Genomic DNA, 25,479 nt, shown 5'->3' with positions numbered 1-25,479 from the left:
AAACATCTGGAGGGCCAAGTTTGGGGAAGCCTGTTATAGTTCTAACAATGACGAGCTGGGATGGAAATAACTCAGGTAGCCATTGCAGAGTTGCTATTACACTTCCCGTTTAAAGCAAAACAGCAATGACTGGATGCTGCTAAATGGTCCAAGTTTGGAAGAACCCAGGATGAAGTTCTTCCAGAAGTCTGAATTCCCCGATTAAACCTGCTTCAGGGAAGATGGTCAATCATCAACCATCCCATAAAGTATGCCTCTACCAGCCACATCCTATGAACTTTTTAAAAACAGAGGCCCTGAACAAGCACTCAATTTATTGGAGCACTTAGATGGTCTGCTTCCAAAATGCTGCGCAGACACATCAGCTAATCTTTAAACTGCTCCTGGGAGGAAGACAGCGGTATTCATTTCAGAGAAGAGGAAGACATCTAGACCCGTTTTCTCCCCTTCTTGGAACATATTCATTAAATGTAACAACATCTCACAGGTAAAAAGTGGCTGTGACTCATGCATTCAAAATTTAAAGAGCATTAAAGCTATTAAAGTTTCTTCTGGACCATGATACTAGCTCCCATAAAAGGTGTTCAAAATGCTTTATATCACCAGCATAAATAAGGCTGGGAGGAGAGCAGAGAGAAGAAATGCCATGGTGCACCTGTAGCAGCCAAACCAGACCTCTACATACACCTGCCCCATCTGAAATAAAACATGTCTCTCCCCTATTGGTCTCTACAGCCACAACACTTAATTTTACCCCTGAAGGCGCAGTCTTCCATTGTCTCCCGAGACAGCCGGATGCCAACAATAAATTAACACTAGTGATATCCAAGAGTGAGATTTATTATGTCTGTTTGTATATGCGGGGAACACAAAAAGAAGAAAATGTTAAATGAATTCTTCAGTTCACAGCAATGTCTCATCCAACACCCGACTCCTAGTCTTCAGTACTATTTTTGATAACTTTTATCCTACAAATATTCCCACCATAAATTGTTCTAGCACGTCTTTTACTGAACAATGTGCTTTACAATACATCTCATTATACCGACTGTTTTATAGCAGAACCAAATACACCAATAAAAGCTGCAAAATACAATGTTCTTACTGTTTACAGCCAGATCTATTAGATCTAAGTCTCTAGAACATTGTTTCCCAAACTTGGGTCTCCAGCTGTTTTAGGACTACAATTCCCATCATCCCTGACCACTGGTCTTGATAGCTAGGGATGATGGGAGCTGTATTACAAAAACAGCTGGAGACCCAAGTTTGGGTCTCTAGAAGAAGGGATCAAGTGGTTTAGGGTTTAGGAATACAATCACTGGGAGAAACTGGGCCACTCATCTAGTTTAACTGCAAGCAGCAAAGGTATTATATAGCCCTGATTTGCAATTCCACAACTATCCTCTCCTGAAACAAAAGCCTGTTTAGAAGCAATCTCACACTGCACCCTACACTCTAATGGTATCCAGCCTATGACAGTATAGAAACATTATAAATAACTTGTTACTCATTAAATAACAATTAATGAATTTGTGGAGTCGTTTTGGAATGCATCTGTAGTGTTGAGTATTTTTTGGCGGTGGACAGTTCCACAGATGAACTGTACTGTATTAAAAAAGCAAATAAACATGTTTTAAATCTGGTGCAGATAAGTCCTCTCTTGCTTCAATACTGTATAAATTCAACAATATTGTTTAACAATAGTAATCTACTGTTCCTTTTTTCTCTTCCCACACCATTCATTATTTCATGGACTTCACTTCTTACTAGACATCTTGTACGAGTCTGAAAACTCTTGGAACCCACTGTGTAATGTGCCAATTCAACTAAATACCTACCAATTAAATTATGCCCATACTTCTGCGGTAATCCTTTCTACAAATGAAACAGTACAACTATCAAAGAGAAATCTAGCATGATTTCCATTGCTTGGTAGTGCTTCGAAAAAAATTAGGTGACAAAAATAACCAGATTCTTGTTGTTCCAACATTGTTAGTAAATGCAGCTGAAGATCTGATGAGACTATTTGAACGGAATGATTTCCTGTATATTTCATCTATTAAGTCAGTGAAAATTAGGGCAAATAGTTGAGAAGAAGCTAACAAACCGAGGTTTCTTGATTGCAATGCTGTGGAGGCAAGACTATTTACTGTCTTGTTTAGGAAGTTGTAAGAACGGTTGTAAATGCATTACAAATTACTGTGGTATGCTGAAAATGGGAAATCAATATTCCCCTCCTTTTCAGAGGGCTAGTTCAGAACTTAATAGTATTAAGTAATTACTTTCACTAGTTCTCTTGGGAACTCTAGGAGAGAAGCAACTCCACTTCCTTCCTTATTGCTTACCAATACAGTACTGTTCACTTTAATCAACTGTGATTGCTTTTACCATTGTCTTTGGTTAAGTAAAGTTCCATAAGGGGCTGTTTGAATTTTTGTTTAATGTGCAGTTACTAGTCACTGTCTCATCCCCTCTGAATCTGAAGTACTCATTAGATTATGCATCAGAACCCAACGTGCATTTCAGTGGGAACAAAGACGCCGTACACAAACTTTTGGTGATCAAGACAGAATGTTAATGCCCCAAAATAAAGATTTTATCTATCAGAAGCACAAAGACATAAAGAGGTAGGCTCAGAGACAAAAAATAAATCTATAACACATACAACTTAGTACACAACCTATGATTACACTAGGGCAGGATTTATTCAAGCCTGATCAATTACATGGAGAATTTGTCTTTCCATAAATGTTCCTATTATAAAGGTTCTGGCTAGCTAACTTGGTAGGTGGTCAGGAACTTAATGAAAATAATTACTTGGTCTGTCTCCTGCAATCTCTCTCTACCATTTCCATCTTGGGCTTGCTGATCGGAAGGTCAGCAGTGAAAATCAGCACGACGGGGTGAGCTCCCGTTGCTCTGTCCCAGCTTCTGCCAACCTAGCAGTTTGAAAGCATACCAGTATAAGTAGATTAATAGGAGGAAGGTAAACGACGTTTCTGTGCACTCTGGATTCCATCGCTGTGTTCCGTTACGCCAGAAGCTGTTTAGTCATGTTGGCCACATGACCCAGAAAGCTGTCTGTGGACAAACGCCAGCTCCCTCGGCTTGAAGTGAGATGAGTGCTGCACCTCATAGTCGCCTTTAACTGGACTTAAACATCCAGGGGTCCTTTACCTTTACCCAGACATGTCCAAAGTCCGTTTTAGGGGCCTAAACCGGCCCCCTGGCCAGTTGTATCCGGCCCCGTGGCAGTTTATTTATTGGGGTCAAATACTAATAAAAGCTCAACAATTTCAACCCTGAAAAAGCCAACAATTTCAACCCTTAAAAAAAAGCTCAATAACTTTGGGGTTTAAAAAAAAGCTCAATAACTTTGGGTTTTTTTTACCATTTGGAATGCAATACCAGAGCTTAGAATGAACAGTCAGCTAAAAGGAGTTTTGTGATTTGAATTTGTTGGGCAGAACAGGGCAGAGTTCTAATGGGCTGAAAGGTAGAGCCTCAACAGTGCGGCAGGAACCTGGGGACAGATTAACAATTGTGTTTGTGCCATATATATGAAGCTGTTTGCTCCAAAACTGCTCTACTTATCTACTTTTCCGTGTATTAGACAAGGGTTTTTTACTCCAAAATGAAGTAAAAAATGGAGGGGGGGGGGCTGTCTTCTTATACATGGGTAGTACATGGGACGGGTGATTGGTTGCCTCCGCGAGCAGGATCTAGCGATTGGGTGGGTGAATGGTGTCTGCTACAAGGGCTGTTTTGGATTGGCTGCTGCTTTGTCAATCGGGTGGATTATTTGCGGATGCGTAAAGGGCTGCTTTGGATTGGCTGCTGCTTTGTCAAATGGGCGGGTTATTAGCGGATGCATCAAGGGCTGCTTTGGATTGGCTGCCACTTCAGCAATTCGGCATGCATTGCTTGTAATCGTTAAGTATGTTCCAGTTGGGTGAGTGATATCTGGTTTGGCATTCCGCCCCCACCCCCCCAAATTGATCCTTTTCTTAAATTTGAGCCCCCCAAAATAGGGGGTGTCTAATACACGGGGGCATCTTACAGATGGAAAAGTATGGTATAAGCAGGCATCCCCAAACTCTGGCCCTCCAAGCATCCCCAAACTCTGGCTTACAACTCCCATGATCCCTAGCTAAGAGGAGCAGTGGTTGGGGGAGATGGGAATTGTAGTCCAAAACATCTGGAGGGCCGAAGTTTGGGGATGCCTGGTATAAGTGAACAGCAGACATGACACTGTAAGTCTGCATATGGTACAAGCTTTCGTGTGAGAGAAAAACAAAGAAGTAAAAAAAAAAAACCTGAAGGTTAAAAAGACAATGTATGGACAACATTACCTGCTGGTGTTATTATCCATAACTCATAATGTCAGAAAACATCTGTCAGGACTCCACATTAGGAATAAAGCTCTCTGTTAAATTAACAGACACGGATAACTGCAAGCTGATACAATATGCAAGTAAATAAACAGTACTCGTATATAGTCATACCTCGGTTTAAGTACGCCTTGGTTTGTGTATTTTCAGTTTAAGTACTCCGCGGACCCGTCTGGAACGGATTAATCCACTTTCCATTACTTTCAATGGGAAAGTTCGCTTCAGGTGAAGTACAGACTTCCAGAACCAATTGTGTTTGTAAACCGAGGTACCCTGTTTCTCATATTTTAAGACATACCCATAAAATAAGCCATAGCAGGATTTTTAAGCATTCAAGGAATATAAGCCATACTCCAAAAATAAGACATAGTGATAAGCGCAGCAGCAATGCCGGCCGCGGCAGGAGGAGGAGGAAAAAAATAAGACATCCCTTGAAAATAAGCCATAGTGTGTGTTTTTTGAGGAAAAAATAAATATAAGACATGTCTTATAATATGAGAAACACGGTACCACTGTACAGAATACAAATTGAGGGAAAACACAGGAAGCAGAGTGCTCTTGTACTTGGGGGCCCTGCTTGTGGATTTCCCACAGAGCTTGTCTGAGGCCTGGGTCAGGAGTCTTGTTAGAATAATGCTATAAACTCAAAGAAAAAAGCAGGCAGTCCTGGATGGGGGCGGGGGGCAGCCTGTTTAGCCCTCCAAGGCCTGGGGCAAGTGTACGCGGCTGCCCCCCCCCCCTGCATGGACCTTCTCACTGGCATCTAGTTGGCCATTGTGAGAAAAAGGATGCTGGACTCGACTCTGTAATTTCTGTGCCGTATCAATCTCCTTGGACTGCATCTCCTCCCCCCCCCTCAAACTCTCTGGGTTAAAAACAACAACATTATTATGCTAAAATAAATTAGCCACACACTGGAAAACCATTCATTATGTGTGAATTTTGCAATCGTGATTAATGCTGTACTTTAGCATGGTTGCCATGCAATCAAATCCTCTACATATTACTCTGAGTTGACTGGGACTTATGTACATAGGATTGAAGCCCTAGATTACACAAAAAAATGGAGACACAGAAAACCTGGACCTGTGAAATACATGCTGTTTACCAGTTTATAAGCACCACTATCTAATGTGATTATATGCATGGACTTGAACAACGGCATGTTCCTAAATATTTAATTTGTTATTAAGGCATATCTTTTAAGACCTAAGTACATACATATTGCCACTGTGTACTTCTAATTAAAAACAATAATTTAATTTGCAGATGAATCAATATGCTAGCCCCCTCGCCTTATTTAATCATGCCATTTACCGGTAGCTCTCCCTTCATCGCGCTGACTAAAGGAATGCACAAAGTTAAAAGTATGTGTCTGTTGTCTGCTGTGTTTTTAGTTTATGCTTTCATTCCAAAGATGCAAGAAATCCTCTACTGTCAGGAAACTAAGCAGTAATACAGTATCCGGAAACTTGTTCAATCTCCATGAGCACGGGTATATATTCTGCAACAGATACCAATGAGGGCAGCATTTAGCACTTCCCTCAACACTACAAACTTTGTCAGCAGAGAAGTTACATCTTGGGAACGCTGGGAGAACACAGCTGTACCTACAGTGTGTTTTCATTTCTTTCACTTGCTCGGCACATGTATAAAGCTACGTTTCTCTATAACATTGTTTACTTTCATAAATTCCTTTAGAAATGCTAACAATGTTTGATTTCCCTTTTATGTGTGTTATTATTATTTTTTAAGGCTTTCCTCTCATGGGCAACCATACTTTTCTATGGCTCATCTTATTTCTCCCATTCTCCCTCTCTTCTCCTCCTTCTTTTTCTTCTCCTGGTTTTAGTAGAAGCACGTACTTTCTTGTGCACGTCGTTTCAACATTCCTATTCCTCCCCCTCCCTTTTCCTTTCTTTAAATTGATTCCTATTTGTCTTTTTATCCCCTTCAGCACTTACGTACTGTCCTCTCTCTTGTCTCATTACAGACTTCCGACTCCCGATTATCATTCTTCCGTTCTTCTCCTTTACCTACCACCCTTTTCCTGTGGGGCTTCCATTTCCACCTTGATTCTTTCTCTGAATTTTCCATCCATCATTTTTATTCTCTCCTTTTCATAATCTCATTCTCTAGATATTAGCTTCCCACCACCTTCCTTGCACCCCGCACTGTTGACATAAGAATGAAGGCTGATTTCTTCCCCCTTACACCCACACACTACAAGCAAAGGGAGTCTGCTAGGAGACTGCTTTAGTCATAAACACCAACTGCAGAGATTTTTCATATGTGCGATTACAGATTGCTGTGTACAGCTATTAACAGGCAAGTAGAGATAGCTAATTTAATGAGCAGGCAGTGTGTTAACTGATGTTTATTAACCAATTCAAGTATACATATCAAGACACAAAATTAGCTGCATTCTGGCTCTGCTGAAAGAAATGGAAATACTGAGAATACAGAAAATAGATTCTGCCAGTGCAAAGTAAATAGATTAGAAGCAACAAGTTGTATTTGACCATAAATCAAACTGTTAAATCTTCATCCCCCCCCCCGTAATTGTAGTTACCTTTTGAAATTTAAAGATTACAGCAATGCCCAAAATATAAGATAACTTTACACACACTTGAAATTGAAGCCAAACATCTGGTGCTTGAGCCCTTGTACCAGACGATATTACATTTCAAAGCAGGATTTTAAAAATCCAGACTGGTGTTGAGCCAACTGCTGCCTCTGTTTCAGATGCAGTCAAGTGTAATGGGTAGGGAATATTTAACAAAAAGTGGGGGGGGGGAGAGAGAGAGATTCATGTTGTTAATGATTTCAATTAATTCACTCTGGTCACTTCAGTAGCATAACTGAAGCCGAATGACCACTTATCAAAGTAGGCATACTTAGCATCCACCAACATGGCAAGAGTTTTACCAACACCCATAGGGACAAACATAAATGCAGCGCATTTCCAGAAAATGTGAAATTCTCCTCTGCATTTAGGCAGCTGTCACCTATATGGTTACGCACTCACCACATTAGGTTGCTTGAGAAATGAGCACCTCTAGTTACCGTGTTGCATACAGATTGGTAAGAAAATACTCTGACTGCAGATGAAAATGGGGGAAATGGCACCTCCCTGTAGAAACTGATCCAGCCACTCAATACACTGACATTTGTGACTCACCTTAGGCAGTGATGAGGCTAAAGTTGTCCCTGGAGAGAAAAAGGTCATCATAAGGCAGGTATATTTTCAAAACAAAACAAAAACAAAAACTGGGCAGCCTAGAAGTCTTGTGAAATGATAGCCACCAATCGAGAGCTTTCCAGTGATGACAACATAGCAAACACAACAAATAAATGGTTGAATATATTGCCTCATATAAGAAGGAAATGCCAAAGAAGTCACTGTGGCTTTAGTGATAATAGTATTGTGAGCTTTAACTCAAAATATGGAATAGCAGCTTCGCCAAGAGTTTTTACATAACACAGAGCAGGGGGAGAGAGATTACTTAATAAATTCTTAAAGATATGTGGAATAAAGGCATGTCATCTGAACAATAAAAAAAATACTTGATTACAAATAGAATTATGTATTTGCTTTATGGGAATGTTATCCATACTGCCAAGCAAAGAGGAAAAAAATATCTTACTTTTTCATCATCATCGGTGAAGGGAGCACCTCCAGGTGTTTTATTTATCGCTTGGGCAACGCCAAGAATTTCACCCTCACTGTTTCTTATGGGCATGCAAAGCAATGACTTGGTCTTGTATCCCGTCAGTTTGTCAATCTCGTCATTAAAGCGGCGATCCTACCCAAAGAGAAAGAAAAGGTTATAACTGGGACTTACAACAGAATGCTATTCTGCATTCCATCACCAACTTGATAGTGATTACTTCCATTTATCTGGCTTGCTAAACCTTAACTTTGAGCATGCTTTTGTAGTGCATGAGGTAACGATCATAAACATAGTCACGTATTGCATTTCTGTATATTGTACTTATACGAATTTTATTTTCCTCCCACCACGTGTTCCTGGTTTTTTTCTTTGCTTTTTAGGGTTAACTATATTTCCCTCCGTGGGACGCAGGTGGCACTGTGGGTTAAACCACTGAGCCTAGGGCTTGCCGATCAGAAGGTTGGCAGTCCGAATCCCTCCGGCGGGGTGAGCTCCCGTTGTTTGGTCCCAGCTCCTGCCCACCTAGCAGTTCGAAAGCACGTCAAAGTGCAAGTAGATAAATAGGTACCGCTACAGCGGGAAAGTAAACGGCGTTTCCGTGTGCTGCTCTGGTTTGCCAGAAGCGGCTTTGTCATGCTGGTCACATGACCTGGAAGCTGTACGCCAGCTCCCTTGGCCAATAATGCGAGATGAGCGCGCAACCCTAGAGTCGGTCATGACTGGACCTAATGGTCAGGGGTCCCTTTACCTTTACCTTTATATTTCCCTCCAGTTTGGATTATTCAGATAGAATGCCTATAAATCCACTAGGAGACTTGAAATATTAGCACTTTTTAAAATATGGCCTGGCAAAATGTTCAGCCCTACCTACCCCAGTCCTCATTCACATTAGTTGCAACTGATTGAAAAATGCACCTATTCAATTTTACTTGAATCTTGCGTTGCCTAAGAAGTGAGTCAAAGGTCACATCAGTTAATTCTTAGGATCTAAGTGTTTCAGAAGTGCCTCCTCTGCAATTTGAGCCCGTAAGATAAACTGCCCGTCGTCAACCCCTGATGCCATGGGTCAACCTCACAAGAGCTGGAAGTGGCAGCGCACATCTCTGCTCTGTGAGGCATTTACCAGCACTGGTGTCGTCATTAAAGTCAAACCACTCCTGCTAGATGTGTGTTCAAACAGTTTTGCAAATACATAGTAGAGAGCAATAATTGAACTACTATTACACAACCATCCCAGCCTATTACTTTGTCCGCTGTAGGAGAAGCAATATCACAGCGAAAACCAGGCACCACCTGGCCTTCCTCCATGATGCCCCCCCCCAACAACTTGTACTCTCACGTGCGTGGGAGAAGCAGAGATTTAGCTCTACAAAATTGTATCCTCTTCCTGTTCTGTGGAGGGGTTGAAATGAAGGGATCACTTAGTGTCACCTCATTTGGCACACAGCAAAGTCACCACCACCACCCCAATTCTCTTCCTCACATGGGAATGTGAGAGGTTTAACTCTTCCCCACTTGTTATATATTTTCTTGTCCTTTTATGTGGAAAGGAGAGAAGAGGAAGGGGTGCTTAGCATCTATCCTGCTCAGGGTACAGCAAGATCGGAGCCATGCCCCTGAAAGATCCACACATGTATGCTAGAATTTTATCATGTATATCTTGTGTTGATTATAAATTGTGCAACAACACAAGCATTATATCTAAACAATACCACACAGCATCACCTAAATCAAAGGTTTAAGGGTCTCAAGAAAATGTAAATCCCAGAAATCCAATTTGTTGTATGGTTATTGTCAAAACAGATATGGATTTTTTTAAATAACAACAACAAAAAGCACAGCAGAGTATTGAAATATTTTCTTATGCCGGTCCCTTGGTATTTTGCTCAATTCATCTAAATCTAGAAGATTCCTACATACTTGACTATTTGCCTCCAGTCCATTTCATACTTCAAAAAATTTAAGGCATTCGATATTTCTCTCTTGACTGGATCAATTTATGTCTCTACAGTAGTCTCTAATTGGATTCCTCACACTGGTAAAGGTTTACTTATGGAAGATAAAAGAACTATGTTACCTAATCAAAACTTCTTTTCTTTACAGGAGATATAAAGAAGGTCCCAAAGGACTTTGGCTAAGCTTCTGCCACCTAAACGAAGAGAATAAATGCATACTTTCCCCCAGAATCTTTTCTCTTTGTGTATTCCTGTTATATCACTTCTGCCAAGGCTGTCTTGTAACTGGTTGTCTTGTTTTATAAACTACAGTTTTTTAAAACAAACATTTCCCCTTTGAAATTAACTTTTAAATGTACCTCGAATGGGCCTTATAATAAAGCAGAGGAACCCTTAAAGAAATATTTCTAAGTCTCAGCATATATACATCATTTTATATATATAAGCTGTAAAACACATACAGCTTCTTCATAAATTACATAATTTCTCTCTCACTGCTTTTTTCTTTCTTTCAAGAAGAAACTACAAATACGTCTACCAATAGTGTAATTACATAGATATGCCAGTTGCCTTGTCTCCTTTCTTAAAGTAAAAAAAAAAGTGTTTTTAAGGGAGTGGGAAATGCAACACAATACTGTAGAATATTAATAGTAAAAAATTAAGCAAAACAGTGTCACAGCAATATCCTAGAAACATACCTGCCAACATAATGCTGGATGGATAATGTGCACTTCTGTTTTCCACAGAAGATAACGTGTGGGAAAATACAATGAACTACTCCAGGGAGTACACATTCAAATACGTTTAGCCTGGATAAGATGAGACTGAGATGAGATCTATCTAAAGGGATGTCACGCATTGTCACGTGGAAGATGGAGCAAGCTTGTTTTCTCCTTCTCCAGAGGGTAGAACTCAAACCAATGGATTCAAGCTACAGTACAAGAAAGGAGATTCCGAATAAACTTCAGGCAAAACTTTCTGACGATAAGAGCTATTTGACGGTAGAGCAGCCTAGCTCAGAAGGAGGTGGACTCTCCTTCGTGGGATGTTTTCAAGCAGAGATTGGATGGTCACCTGTCAGGGGTGCTTTAGTTGAAAGTCCAGCACTGCAGAGGATTGGACTAGGTGGCCCTCAGGGTCCCTTCCAAACAGAATTCTTTGATTCTAAGTCAGGCATAGGCAAACTCGGCCCTCCAGATGTTTTGGGACTACAATTCCCATCATCCCTGACCACTGGTCCTGTTAACTAGGGATCATGGGAGTTGTAGCTCCAAAACATCTGGAGGGCCGAGTTTGTCTATGCCTGTTCTAAGTTACTTCTTTCAGTATCCCACAGGCACACATTTCAAATTACTAGTATACATAACCGTGTCTTTTAAAAAAACGTTCTTCTACCAGTACACAAAGAAATCTATTTTAGTAAGGCATGTGCTCATATAAAGTAAAAGTGGAAAAGTATTAATATTCCCTTCCAACTCTACAATTCAAAACTATTCTGCCACTGAAACCAGCCATCAGTATCAAGAGTCCTGATTCAAGATAATCGTGTAATTTGGACTTCCAATTTGTCTACTGATCCCTATAATTTCTCCTGGCTAGCAGATGTTTCTCACTATTCTGCTCACTCTGGCACATCCAGAAATATTTAGGAGCCTGCCTCCAAATCAAACAAATGGTACTAACGAGTATTTCTACCAGTATCAAACATGCATTTTAAAATATTTCATAGAATCAGAATGGTAGAGTTGGGAAGGACCTCAAGTTATATGACAATAAGTATTCATCCTGATTTGCTTGCATGGTGTTTATACATCATTCCATTAGTCATGTCTTCATCCCAGACTTTTTAATGTATTTCCCCATCTTAAACAGCAAGAAGTTCACTTTGGGGGTTTGTTTTTTTTTTAAATGGAGTTCTTTTACTAGAGTGACAAAGAACTTCAATTCACTTTCAATGTGGAAACGAAATGTTCTGGCAGGAGATTAAATCACTCTCATAAAATTCTGATGGTTGGAGGCACCCATAATGCACAACAAGTTAACTTTTATTCGGCAAAGCACTGTTCGACTAACTGTAATTTTACCTGGGTGTAAGTCCCAATGAACTCACTATGAAATACTTCTGAATAGGTATGTATAGGATTACACTGCTAGGCTTCTAGTCAATAAAGGGCACCATTCCCTATATTTATTTTGGGTCCATTTAAATCTCAGCTTCATTTATTTTACTGTTTCTCATAAAGGCAACACCTTTAATACAAGTTTGGATTAACATTTCCAGATTGTGATTTTCAGTTTGAGGTGATTTGGTGTGGTTCCTCCCTCCTTCTCCCTTTCACACTTTCACACACACACACACACACACACTTATAATTATATTCGAAGTTCTTATATATTAGATCTTATTTGTGCCTCAAGAGGATACTTAAAGTTATTTGTTTCTACAAAGAACACTATATTGTGATCACAGACAAGTTCTCCCTTAAGTTACTTATACTTGATCTTAAAAAAACAAAACAAACCAAAAGCCTAAGATAAATGGTTTTTAATAATGCTACTCAGGATGGTGCTGAAAACTTCCTCCAATATACGCAGTACTCTCAAACGAATCTCTGCTGGTACAAATGATCCCAACACATACAAGTGCTCAGTACTAGGTAAAATAATGCTTACAAAATAGCTCGTCTTCTGCATAACCCAGGTAACGAAGTGGATTACAATGCAATTAGCCCAGAGTAGGTGTCATATGGTTGTGCGAAAAGAAATATCCGAAATATAAAGCAGAAGAGCATTTTATCAAGCCATTACATTCACAGCTGTTCCTTTATTGCATTTGAATTACTGACTGGAAGTCAATTTCAGTAGTGGTACTAAAAAGTTGATTATGTCATGCTCTTTGTTACAGAAGAACCAAAATGCACGCAGGAGCTAATTGCAAAAAGGAAATACGTGCTACGATTATTAGGGCTTTCTAAATTATTGATCCATGTCTACAAGCAATCATAAAACCCGCGAGTCCACAGGGAGGAGCAGAAACCAAAGAATTTACTGTATTTGGTAGATGATGAGAGAAGGCATTGTATATCCGGAAGTAGAGACTGGCATCATTTACGAAACTCCAAACTCTGTCTCTAGGGCAAGCATGGGCAACATGGGCATGTGGGCTCCACTTTGTTTTTAACTAGAACCCCAAGGTCCACCAGTGCAAAACGGGATGCACACTGAAGTGCTGGCTCTGGAAGTGGAGCCAGTTCCTCCCATGAACCATACTCTGCGATGATCCACATATAAACATTCAAATCTATATCCAAGTTACTGTACACATTAAGGATTATAGCCATCTATTATCTTGCGTGTGAAGACCTCCAAGACCTCCCAAAGAAAGACAGAGTTGACACCAGTACTAGTTTAAGGTTATTGACATAATTTTGGCCACAACTTTATTGATTACAGAATGTGAGTGGTTTGCTTAGGCATTGGTTTGACTAGCTGCACCTACACCTCCGGAAGGGGCAGTACTGACAACTGGACATTGGCAGAAGTCAGTAAGGGTAAATATACTGGGGGAGCGTTAGTCCCACCACAGACCCAACCTCACCCCAAAATGCTCCCAAATGCTCTGGCATGGACCTAACCCCTGGAAGAGATCGTACGAAAGCATGGCGAGCCCCTGGATTCCTTTAACAGAACATCCTATCACACATTGGGAGGGCCAGGTATGACAACCTCCCCTCACCACACCTTGAACCAATGCCTAATCGCCAAACCTTACAAAGTTGTGACGATTTGCTACGCAGCAGGCGAAACCCAAGAGGCACCAGCCAATCAGCCAAATGGGGAAATTCCTACCGGCCCCCTGTCCCAAAAGCAGACAATAATAATAATAATAATAATAATAAATTTTTATTTATACCCCGCCCTCCCCAGTCAAAAACCGGGCTCAGGGCGGCTGACACCAACAGACAACCCACGATGGCATAGCTGGGTCATAGCAAGAACCTAAATATAGGGAGGGTGGGCAGGTGATCCGATGCATGAGGCGATAAGAGGAAGCTTGACGCAACGTGAAGCGGTATAAATAGGTCCCCCGGCTGCAAATTCTCTCAACCCCATTGGCCCGAATTGCCCAGCAATCGAGGGAAACAATCAGATTGTTGTGGCTATCCAAACAATCCCACCCACACAAACAGTGAGGTCAGTCTTAGTGCTCTCACCGCAACACATGCCCTCCGTGATGAGGACACGATTTCTAAGGTACCTCTACTCTAAGGTAACTCTTTGAATGATCCAACAGCAAGTTGTGAAGAAAGAGCAGTATCAGCTCCATATTTTTTTTTTGCGAAGAGGGGGGGGGTGTTGATTAAAAAAAGGCTCTCTCGGGGGCTCATTGGATTGCATCAAGTACTGCCCAAGTGGAAGGCAATTCATGCAACTAACTTTTCCTTTTGATCTCTCTTTGGTGCTTCTGTCTTTAATCATGTATTCCAACTGTTTCCCCAGTTAAGCTAACTGGCCTGTAATTTCTTAGACCCTCTCTGGATCCATTTTTAATATGTTAAAGCATTTTGATTTAGGTAGAGAAATATCTACTGGGTTAACTTTTCTTGATGAAAATGTATGCAAGATTTAAACTTCAGTTACAGCACAATTATATAACGTTGGTGTTTTATGAAAAATACGCCTAGTAATATCACAACTGTAGAAAAGAGAAGTGTCCATTTGTCACAGGAAATAAAAACTGAGCAATATTTAAAATTATGGAAAAATCATTCTAAGAGCAACTTTGCAGCCTTTATTCATTTCCCATGTTTGTAATGAGATTGCTACTTAAGACCTGTAACATTTTTGGCCTTTAATTTCCCGAATTATTGCTGCACTTAAGCTAATTTATCTAGACTGTACTAAGTACTTCCCACTGATGTGAAAGACAGGCATTCTAATTTGTGTTCCTATCTGAATGAAAAATGTAGCCAGTCAAACTAGCACTGCCTTCATGTATGGAAAGCAAAACGCAAAAAAAATAATAATGTATGGTAAGGTAAAGGTAAAGGGACCCCTGACCATTAGGTCCAGTCGTGACCGACTCTGGGGTTGCGCGCTCATCTCGCATTATTGGCCGAGGGAGCCGGCATATAGCTTCCAGGTCATGTGGCCAGCATGACAAAGCTGCTTCTGGCAAACCAGAGCAGCACATGGAAACGCCATTTACCTTCCCGCTGTAGCGGTTCCTATTTATCTACTTGCATTTTGATGTGCTTTCGAACTGCTAGGTTGGCAGGAGCTGGGACCGAGCAACGGGAGCTCACCCCGTCACAGGGATTCAAACCGCCAACCTTCTGATCAGCAAGCCCTAGGCTCAGTGGTAAGACAATGTAAAATGATTAAATGTGGAATTTATTTATTGAAATAAGGCAAAGGGGGAAATTTCCGTATCAAGTGATGCTTGTGAAAGATTTAAGCTGAGACCAGGTCACCTATTAGGGTATGGAAGACAGAGAAAACTCATTAATATGTTTTTGTTTTTATTTAACTTTTATCCCACTCTTCCTCTAAAGCAGGCATGGCCAAACTTGGCCTTCCAGATGTTTTGGGACTACAACTCCCACCATCCATAGCTAACAGGACCAGTGGTCAGGGATGATGGGAATTGTAGTCCCAAAACATCTGGAGGGCCAAGTTTGGCCATGCCTGCAAAGAGTTCGGGGTGGTGTGCATGCCCTCCCTTTTTATTCTCTCAACAACCCTGTGAAGTAGGTTAGACTAAGGAATGGTGAGAATTTTTCAAACGTTGCACAACCAACATATAATGACTTAGCTCTGAGATTAGGAATGTGCCACAAGTTTGTTGTTCACTCCTTCGCTTACCTGTGCAGATTGCATTTTTCTCTTTCTATGGTTTACTGAGACATCTGAATCAGGGTACTAACCAAGATACATTTGTTTATTCATTTAGTTTTGCATTTACATCCTACCTTTTCTCCAAGGAGCTCAATTTCCCATCACCCTCACAAGAATCCTGGTAGGCAGGTTAAGCGGAGGGATGGTGACCAGCTAAAGGTCACCCAGAGAGCTTCACGGCCAAGTGAAGATTTGCATCCTGGTCTCCCAGGTCCTAGTCTGATCTTCTAACCATTACATCACTCAAGACTCCTATATATACTGTGTAGTGCATTTATATACCACCTGAAAGTGGTTTACGTTTAAATATTAAACCTACAAAAGAAGGGTTGCAAAGGGCAAAACAATAAAGCAACGAATTTCTCTTAGACCTCAGGGAGTCTCTTCGAGAGCTGCTAACATGAGCACCACAGCTTGGGCTACTCTTCTGCCTTCCTTTCAAAGTACATAGCTCTTAAGTTGACCCTTGGGTGGTGTAGGAGCCGTTGATCCACATGAACTTCAATAGTAAACTTTGAAGTTTCTTCAGGAGCTAATAACGTGAACTCCCTAATCTGTGCTTTTCTCCTAACGTCCTCTGAATTGCCTCCAAGCTATAATTTGAAACCAGTTTTGTAATAACTGAAACAAGTATGGTTTGGGGCAATGATGGTTAGAGTTACCCATCAACCAATTTGGGCATCCCAGAAAACTTTGATTGCAGCAAGCGACAGAACGAATCAGGGGGGGGGGGACCACTATCATCTGAAGAAACATGATTTCTGTGTGAAAAGCTGCACACTTTATCTACATCATTGTGTTTACATTATATGTCTTTCAGCATACAGCACAAAAATATAGTCAGTTTCAATGATAGAAGAGCTTTTCACTCATACAGCTTTGAGAGTGTCAATTACAGATTCAGTTCAAAGCACTTTTTGGCTCGTATAACTTCAGAGATCTTTATTCTCAGAAGGTATAGGGAACAGCTCTAACTGAGAAACTCACAAGTTCAGTTAAAGCAAGTACAGTCAAATCTTGGTTGTTGAACTTAATCCATTCTGGAAGCCTGTTTGGCTTCCGAAAAGTTCGACAACTGAGGCATGGCTTCCAATTGGCTGCAGGAGCTTCCTGCACTCAAGCAGAAGCCGCATCAGAAGTTCAGCTTCCGGAAAATGTTCGAAAATCAGAACACTTACTTCTGGGTTTTTGGCTTTCGGGAGCCTGAACGTACGCCAACGGAGGCGTTCAGGACCCAGGTTTGACTGTAGAAATAACACTGCCTCTGGAACAACTGCAAGTGATTCTGGTTGACTTCCTCATCAATCATGTGGGCAAATATGGTGTGATATATTTCAACAATGAGCAATAGCCAAACATCTCCTATTTGGCTTCTGGGTATTGGACTCAAAATGTGGTTTTCCAGGGATACACATACAGTGGTACCTCGGTTTATGAACACAATTGGTTCCGGAAGTCTGTTCATAAACTGAAGCGTTCATAAACTGAAGCGAACTTTCCCATTGAAAGTAATGGAAAGTGGATTAATCCGTTCCAGATGAGTCCGCGGAGTACTTAAACTGAAGCGTTCATAAACTGAAGCATGGGTATAATTGGTTCCGTAAGTCTGTTCATAAACTGAAGCTGAAGCGAACTTTCCCACTGAAAGTAATGGAAAGTGAATTAATCCGTTCCAGATGGGTCCGCGGCGTTCGTAAACCGAAAATTCGTAAACCGAGGTGTTCATAAACCGAGGTTCCACTGTATTAATATGCTTTGTATGTGATGCTGTTTTTTTATGTTTTAAGTACAGTATAAGGCAATCCTGTGTTCTTTTGCATGGTTATGTTTCACTGTTAGTATTTCTTTCTGTGCTAGTGCTACAAAGAAAAGAAAATGTAACAAAAATGTATTTATTTGGAGGGTGGTTGTGGTTATATTTATATACGCAGAGTTACTTACACAATATTTTCATCCAAACCATATTTTGGCATATAATAGGCCTACATATAAATACTTCCCTACATTATTTCTCCTCTCAACTCAATCCTTTGCTGAATCCACTGTATTTACCACCGTTTACTATTTTCTATCTATCTCCATATGGAAACCAGTGACATATGCTGGGAAACAACCCAAGGCATCCATTAAGGATATGTGAAAATTTTGGCGTTCCTTATGGAGTGAGAAACTGCAGCACCAACACTAGACACAAAAATGGACTCCTCATCCAATATTAAACAATGAGAATGGTGGGTTGGTCTAGTCAAGTTTCCAGAAAAAGGGACCCAGGGCCGGCCCCAAACTTTTTGGCACCTGAGGCGAACCATAAAATGGCATCCGTCCAGGGAAGAAGAGGGGAGTGAAGATCTACATCGGGAACAAGGGTGGGAGGAGACCAGGAGTGCTTGTTATTTGGCAAAAGGCCACTGCAGATGTGGCATTAGGAGAGAGCTGCTGAGGAGGCCGCAGCAGGTGATGCAGTCCTTGGAGGCCACATCTGCTGTCCCTATGGATCCTGCTGTCTGAGGCCCTCACCTCACCTTGCCTCATGGGTGGGCAGGCCCTGAAGAGGCCCTTACCCCTAGCTCCCATCTTCAGAACCAGGTGGTTCTTCTGGGTCCAGTGATGGGGATGAGAAGTTAAACTAGCAGTATATAAAGCCAACTCCACAAACACAGGTAAATGAAATCCTGCTGCTACTGAAGGAGGAAATAGGGACCTAAGCAGTCTATACATCAAAGCAAAGACCTTAATAAAGACAGGCAACAAGAAGGGGCAAGTGCATAGTCAGCCTGTGATGCGAATGGAAGGATACTTCCAGACTGCAGAGCTGGGTGTCTATATAGATTTTTAAATTATTGAAGGTGGAGTGGAAACAAAGTCTGCAAAATGAGAAAAATGCATTCATCAATATAAAGGTGCATATACCAATATACATTACTGCAACGTAAATTGTTGTTTTCTTTCCCTAGAATTGCAGTTTAACATGTGCAGTGAGATACTAGCAGGTAAAACTATCCCCACTCTTTCACTATTACTTTTTCTGTGGCCGCCATTGCATTTTTTAACATTGTAGATTTCTTAAAAGATAAAAATAAAAAGTCACTGAAATTCCTATTTCCCTACTGTCCTTCCAATTGCTATTTTAGCTTCTTCCAATTGCTATTTTAGCTTCTTGCAATCTGCTGTAATACATTTTTAACAACACCTTTATAAATCATGAAATCAATCTGGAAATAGTGCTTAAATAAAGACTCTAGAAAATCTTAAATAACTGATATTTTTTTTAAAATAAATGGTCCAGGTTTCTTAATATAATAATAAAAAAGCTAGTCAGGCAAATTGTCCTTTCCCTAATCACATGGCTAAGTCACACCCAATAGTGTGGAAAAACATAGGCTTAGAACAAACATTAGCAGCTTAAAGCACAGCAAGATCGCTTCTCTCCGCTATGTTTTAACTCACATTTGCACGTTGCTGTACACACCAGGGAAGGGACAGGGATGTTTTGACCCAGTGCACATTATCTGTTTGGCTTTGCCACACCTGCAACCCTGCCAACACATGTTCATGAAGTTATCATCTGGGCATGTGCAACAGCTATCTCATATGTACACCTCTCAGCTCAACTATAGGTGAATGTGCCTTACACTTTCAAACCAGATGCAAGCTGGTTTGAGCGGAACAGACAGCAGCATTTCTTGGGGAACTACAGGATAGATATAGATATAGGTAAAGGTAAAGGGACCCCCTGACCATTAGGTCCAATCATGACTGACTCTGGGGTTGCGGCGCTCATCTCGCGTTATTGGCTGAGGGAGCCGGCGTACAGCTTCCAGGTCATGTGGCCAGCATGACAAAGCCGCTTCTGGCGAACCAGAGCAGCACACGGAAATGCCGTTTACCTTCCCGCTTGCACTACTTGCACTTTGACGTGTTTTCGAGCTGCTAGGTAGGCAGGAGCTGGGACCGAGCAACGGGAGCTCACCCCGTCATGGGGATTCGAACCACCGACCTTCTGATCGGCAAGCCCTAGGCTCTGTGACAGTGCCACCCAGGATAGATATAGGTCGTGGCTAATGCCATGGGTAGATGGTTTCAAACCACAGCAATGGAAGTGTACTGGAGCCAGAGAAAATCGTAACGTGTACACAGCCATACAAAAAGCGCAATACCCCTGGGAGTGTAGAAAGCCAATTTGCGATTCCACTTGCAGCCTAAAGTACCGTAGAAGGGTAATAATTTGGGTTGGTTGCAGGAGCTGCCCATTGGAAAGCACCCTAAGATGGCGGATGAACAGAAGTTATAATGCTACAGAGGCTGACAACATGCTCTCAGGTTCTCTGTTGAAGGGTACTGATTTCATACACACCCATATTTTACTGACGGAAGTAGGGACAGGCCACTGACAACTCCTCCCCACACACATTGCAGTGTATATAGTGGAAGGCTCTAGTTCACCTGTTGTGTTTGCTTGCTTTGCAATTACTTTTAAAAAGCCACAGGAGTGCTTGTTCTTTTGACTAACGACTTGACTGACCTAGAATATATTACCAGCAGTTCAAAATGTGACTTGCCAGCGTATGAAATGCCGGTCTGTGAACTGAATGGGTTTTAGGGTTCATACATAAGCATTTAAATGCATCCTCCACTTGGGAGATTTAACATTCTTGATGCCATGGGTAGAAAACAAAATCTTGAAGAATAACAGTGAATCTAGAAACTCACACTATCCTCTTCCATTTGCAGATATGCTGTGTATTTTTAGCGATGGTGTGGCCAGGCGATAAGGCAGTAGCTCATACCTTCAATTCAAAAGGTATCTGTTTCAATCCACAGCATCTCTAGGTATGGGGTGAAAGAGACTCCTGGTTGAAAATATGCAAAGGCAGTGATTTCCTCCAGAATTTCAGATTGTATTGGTAAACTGGGATAACTGAAGCATATGAAATTTATTTTATATTTAATGAAAACTTGCATTTTAAATGATTCTGACTGCAGATCAGACCACAGATCAGAATCTAAGGAATTACTCTAATACTTGTGCGGCACTCCTGGAATTGTATATATATATATATGATGGCAAGGGCCAGTGGTTACAAGGGGAGAGAGAGAATGAGCCATTAATTTCTGGTTGGTTTGTTTCTAAAGGGCCAGGAGAGGAGCGGGTGCCAGGAGCAAGTCAGCAATAACACACACTGTGTCAGTGAAGTTAATGCTTTATTCAAAGAAACAAGTCAGCTCAGGAGGCCAGGCCAAGAGAGCACAGGAGCTCTTCCCGGTAGATCTTGCCCCTATGAGGCAGTTGGACGGGGGAGCCTGAAGGTCCCTGCCTTCCCTAAGTCTCCTCCTCCCCCCAGGCCCTTCCCAAGCAATCCAAGGCTCCGTTGTCTTGCCTGTCTTTGCTCCTCCCTCTTCATACCTCTTCGGGTTCTGGGAGACCAGTGGTGAGGTGAGCTGGTCGCAGCAGGAGAAGAAGACAGCCTGGCTTCCTCTCCAGCCTGATTCATCTCTGCCTCTTGGTCTCCCTCCTCTCCAGCTTCTGCTTACGCCCCTGGTTCTAGACTGCCCTCTGCCACATAAACTCCGTACCAATCTCAACTGTTGAATTAAGTCATGAGATGGGGTAGGCATATTTGTTTACGGTAGGAAATTAGAAGTCACATGGCCCGAAACAGAAACATATGGACCCCCTGTTTACTTATACAGTGGTACCTCGGGTTACAAACTTAATTCTTTCTGGAGGTCCGTTCTTAACCAGAAACCATTTTTAACCTGATGTACCACTTTAGCTAATGGGGCCTCCCGCTGCCGCTGCACGATTTCTGTTCTCATCTTGGCGCAAAGTTCTTAACCCGAGGTACTACTTCCGGGTTAGCGGAGTTTGTAACCCAAAGTGTTTGTAACCCGAGATGTTTGTAACCCAAGGTACCACTGTACTGAGGGGGGAAAGCAGAAAAGAAACCTTCAGCTTCGAATGCATGCATACCTGCAGAATTCACACGAGGAATAATATATAAATTACACAAAATAATAATGCAATTTGTTTTGCGGAATGAAAATTTGTATTACAGGCACACACACCCCCCATATACATTCTGAGGTACCACGCGCATCGGTGAAATTGTGTATAATTGAAACCCATTGAAAAAGCTTGCAAGACGTTATTATGACCTTTCCAGGTCACTTCCAGGTTGATGCAATGCACATAACCACAGTTGTGCACATATTGAACGAGCGTAAACGGGGGGTTGCCTATATATGATTAAATCTGCAGTCCAATCATGGGAGTTACAACATGGGACATACATATATCACCACCACATTTCTTTCTCTATAAATATATCTACTGCAATGAACCCTGTGTTTAAATAGTTTTTAATCAAAACTGTATTGCTCATTTTTCACATTAGCCCATGTTTCTGTGACGTCTGGTCTCCAAAATACTTGCCACTCTGTGCTTGGAGAGCAACTGGACAGTGCTGGAATTGATCCAGCGCTGTCAGTTGTTATCTGCTTATTAAGAGCTGCTGGATAAAACACATCTTCACATCTTTCTTGTACGCTGCCCTTGCCTCCCAGGACCTGCTTTTAACAGCTCTTTCATACTGGAAGACACCCAGTACTTACTTAGCCTGCTAATAACGAATCATTACCCTGTACAATAAAATACATTTCCCATCTGTCCATGACTTCCTTTAATGCTGTTGGCCTCGTCATCAAGGAGCACCCAATTAAAAGGGCAAATTAGGAGCGGGAATTTGACAGCACATTTTCAACTTCACTCCAGCCCTGGGCAAAAACTTTGCCCCGGTTCACACATGCAGCAGAATGGGACAGTAGACTCCCAAAACAGTTAAGTAACCTGCACCACTATGGGCTGGAGGTGGAGGGGCTGCCATTTTAACACTGCCCCCACTCTTAAAAAAAATTCCTTACAAGTAAAAAATGAGCTATGGCCGGGTTTGTTTAGCCTAGTTTGGGGTTTATTCCCAAGCAGAGTGCAGTTTCAAAGACCCCATTTTGGCTGGAGCGTGGGAAGAACTGGTTCATCAAGTTTTGGTGGGAGGCACATGTCAGAGCGGCAGCAGCATTAATAATAATAATAATAATAATAATTTTAAGCCACTTCCTGTGTGAGTGGTAATGATGGCGGGCTCTTCCTTTTCTCTTCCCACCCTCACACTTTCCTGCGTTTAAAATTAAAAGTCATAGTTGTATGAAGTCCAAAACACCACTGATTTAGCTTTAAAGGCAGAAAGGGGTGCAGGAAGAGAAAAAGAAGCTCCCAGAAACCACTCAACTCACAGGTACAGTAACATCCACCGTGGCTTGAAACACCCATTGACTTCGTCCTTTGTCAAGAACCCATTCCAGATTGAGACAACTGTGAATCGGGTAGGTCACTTTGAAACGTAATGCTGAGTCCAAGACAAAAACAAAACAACCCACCAAAGTTTACAAATGAAAAGTGGGTAAAAGCCGCCAGTGTCACTCTGATAAGCACTCCCACCCACCCAATGGACAAAGCACCGAGAACCCCACATCCTTCCAGAAATAACACAAAACTGAAGGCCAATTTGTCACCTTCAGGCAGCGGTGGCAAACTGGGGCAGCCATTTTGGTTCAGGTCCAAAACGAGCCCATTATTAAGAAAGGTCGCTTGGCTCTCTGATATGCCAGTTTTCTGCTTGCAGGGGGATTGTTGTGTGATTAATGGGATCTTGCACCTGTAGCTTGTTGACACCATCTTGGACTGCCACTATACTGATCTAACATTGTCACCTGAGGCCCAGGTGGCCTTGGTTGCAAGGAGTGCCTATGTCAAGTTCTGCCTGGTTCAATCATTGCGGCCACTTTGAGACAAGGACAACTTGGCCCTGGTACTCCACGCTCTTGTAACTTCCAGATTTGCTCTTTGCAATGTACTCTTATGCGGGGCTGCCCTTGAGAAGACAACACAGAAGCTTCATCTGATTCAAAATGCAGAAGCCAGATTACAGGCTGAGGTTTGCTTATAAAACCGTGCTTTGTCAAGGCATTCTAAACTCTTGTTCAAAAACATCTACATTGGCTGCCAGTTTGTTTCCAGGTCCAATTCAAGGTGCTCACAATATCATTTAAATGACCTAGGTCCCAAGTATCTGAAAGACTGCCTCTTTCTCTATAGAATCCTTCAGGTATTAAGATCGGGAGGGGAGGGCTCTTGGTAGTTTTGCTACCCTCTGAAGTTCGGAGAGGGCAATCTTTCTCACAGATATGCATCTTGCATCTTCGCTATTATGCTGAAGACTCATCTCAGTGTGTTTTGGGGATCCACCACACTCCTTTGACTGTAAATGGTGGTACTACCAGTATTACTTCCCTCGATCTAGATGCTATACTCCTTTTTTTTATAATAATTTTTATTGGTTTTTATATAGACAAGACAAACAAAAAATACAATATAAATTCTGTCCCTTCATCCCCTCCCCCCCACAGGCCCACTTCTGCCACCAGCAACACCCGCGGGGGTGGAGAGTCAAAGGGGTCCATTTTAAGGCTAGGTTTGACCTCCCCCCCTCTCCTCCCCCCCAGTCCCTCCCCTGCCACTGAAGGGACGGGGACGGCGGAGCACTGAGGTTTGGTTTACTTCCTGCTTCTCCTTCAACACAACCAACCAACAAACAATAAAACAATAACATATTCTAAATCCTACTTTCTTAACATTGTATTTGTGACTTCCTCGATTCTCTTCTTCCTGGTTTTCTTAATTTCTATATCAAATTGTGGCGATTTTCGTATTCTAATTCAAAATCTTACCTTTATAATATTCACTCAATCCTTCTCCTTCTTCATGCTGCACCTCCGCCAGTCCTCTCCTGCCACCAGAGGAACCCGCAAGGCGCAGCACTTCAAAGGATATCCATTTTTGCATCTGGGTTTCCTTCCATCCCCCTCCCCTCCCCTCAGGACACCCCCTGCCACCAGGTGTTCCCAAGTGCAGAGAGGAGGAAAATGGCTCTCTGCCCAGATGCCTATCTAAACAGAAAATATTTAATGCAAATCTTAAATTTTTTCCTAGATCATTCTTCTTTCTCCCTCCAGAAAAACTCAATTTTCATATATATTCATTTCCCTAATCAAAATCTTAACTTTATACTTAAAAACACTCTCCTTCCCCTCCCCTGATGCCCTTCCCCCGATTGGATCAACATTTCCTTTTACAGGCCAAGATTTCCGAAACCGTTGTTCAGCTACCAAAAGTCTCTAACTAAAAAGTTTTTACCCCACACCACCTTTCCCCTTTCCAAATCCAGGCCTCTAACCCCCCCTCCTTCTGCATTTCCCTTTCCACCAACACACATCCCCAAATTTCAGTCCCTCCAGGTTCCTCCATTTGTTGAGTCTTCTTTTCACATTGTTGCTCCTTGCTTTCATCTTCTTCTTTTCCAATTCCTTGTTGTGCAACATCCAGAATTTGTTCTTTACAGTCCCAGTCAGTTTTAGTAAAGTCAGTTTTGATAAAGTCTTCTATTTCTTGTTCCTTAGTCTCACTTTCAAAGTCATTCTCTAAATCCTGTTCTTGAGCCACAGTCT

General features: G+C 41.8%; 1 protein-coding gene across 1 annotated transcript in view; it reads right to left on the bottom strand.

Moving 5' to 3' along the window:
* The window catches only part of PDE11A (phosphodiesterase 11A), a 146,989-nt gene that overhangs the window by 108,031 nt on the left and 13,479 nt on the right, over positions 1 to 25,479 (bottom strand). Inside the window, exon 2 of the mRNA XM_035112278.2 lies at positions 8,039 to 8,197. Within this exon, the coding sequence (XP_034968169.2) occupies positions 8,039 to 8,197 (159 nt within the window). The remainder of the gene's footprint in view (positions 1 to 8,038; positions 8,198 to 25,479) is intronic.

The sequence above is a fragment of the Zootoca vivipara genome, chromosome 1 (assembly GCF_963506605.1).
Source record: "Zootoca vivipara chromosome 1, rZooViv1.1, whole genome shotgun sequence".
NCBI classification, from domain to species: Eukaryota; Metazoa; Chordata; class Lepidosauria; order Squamata; family Lacertidae; genus Zootoca; species Zootoca vivipara.
This window is presented reverse-complemented; position numbering and strand designations above follow the sequence as displayed.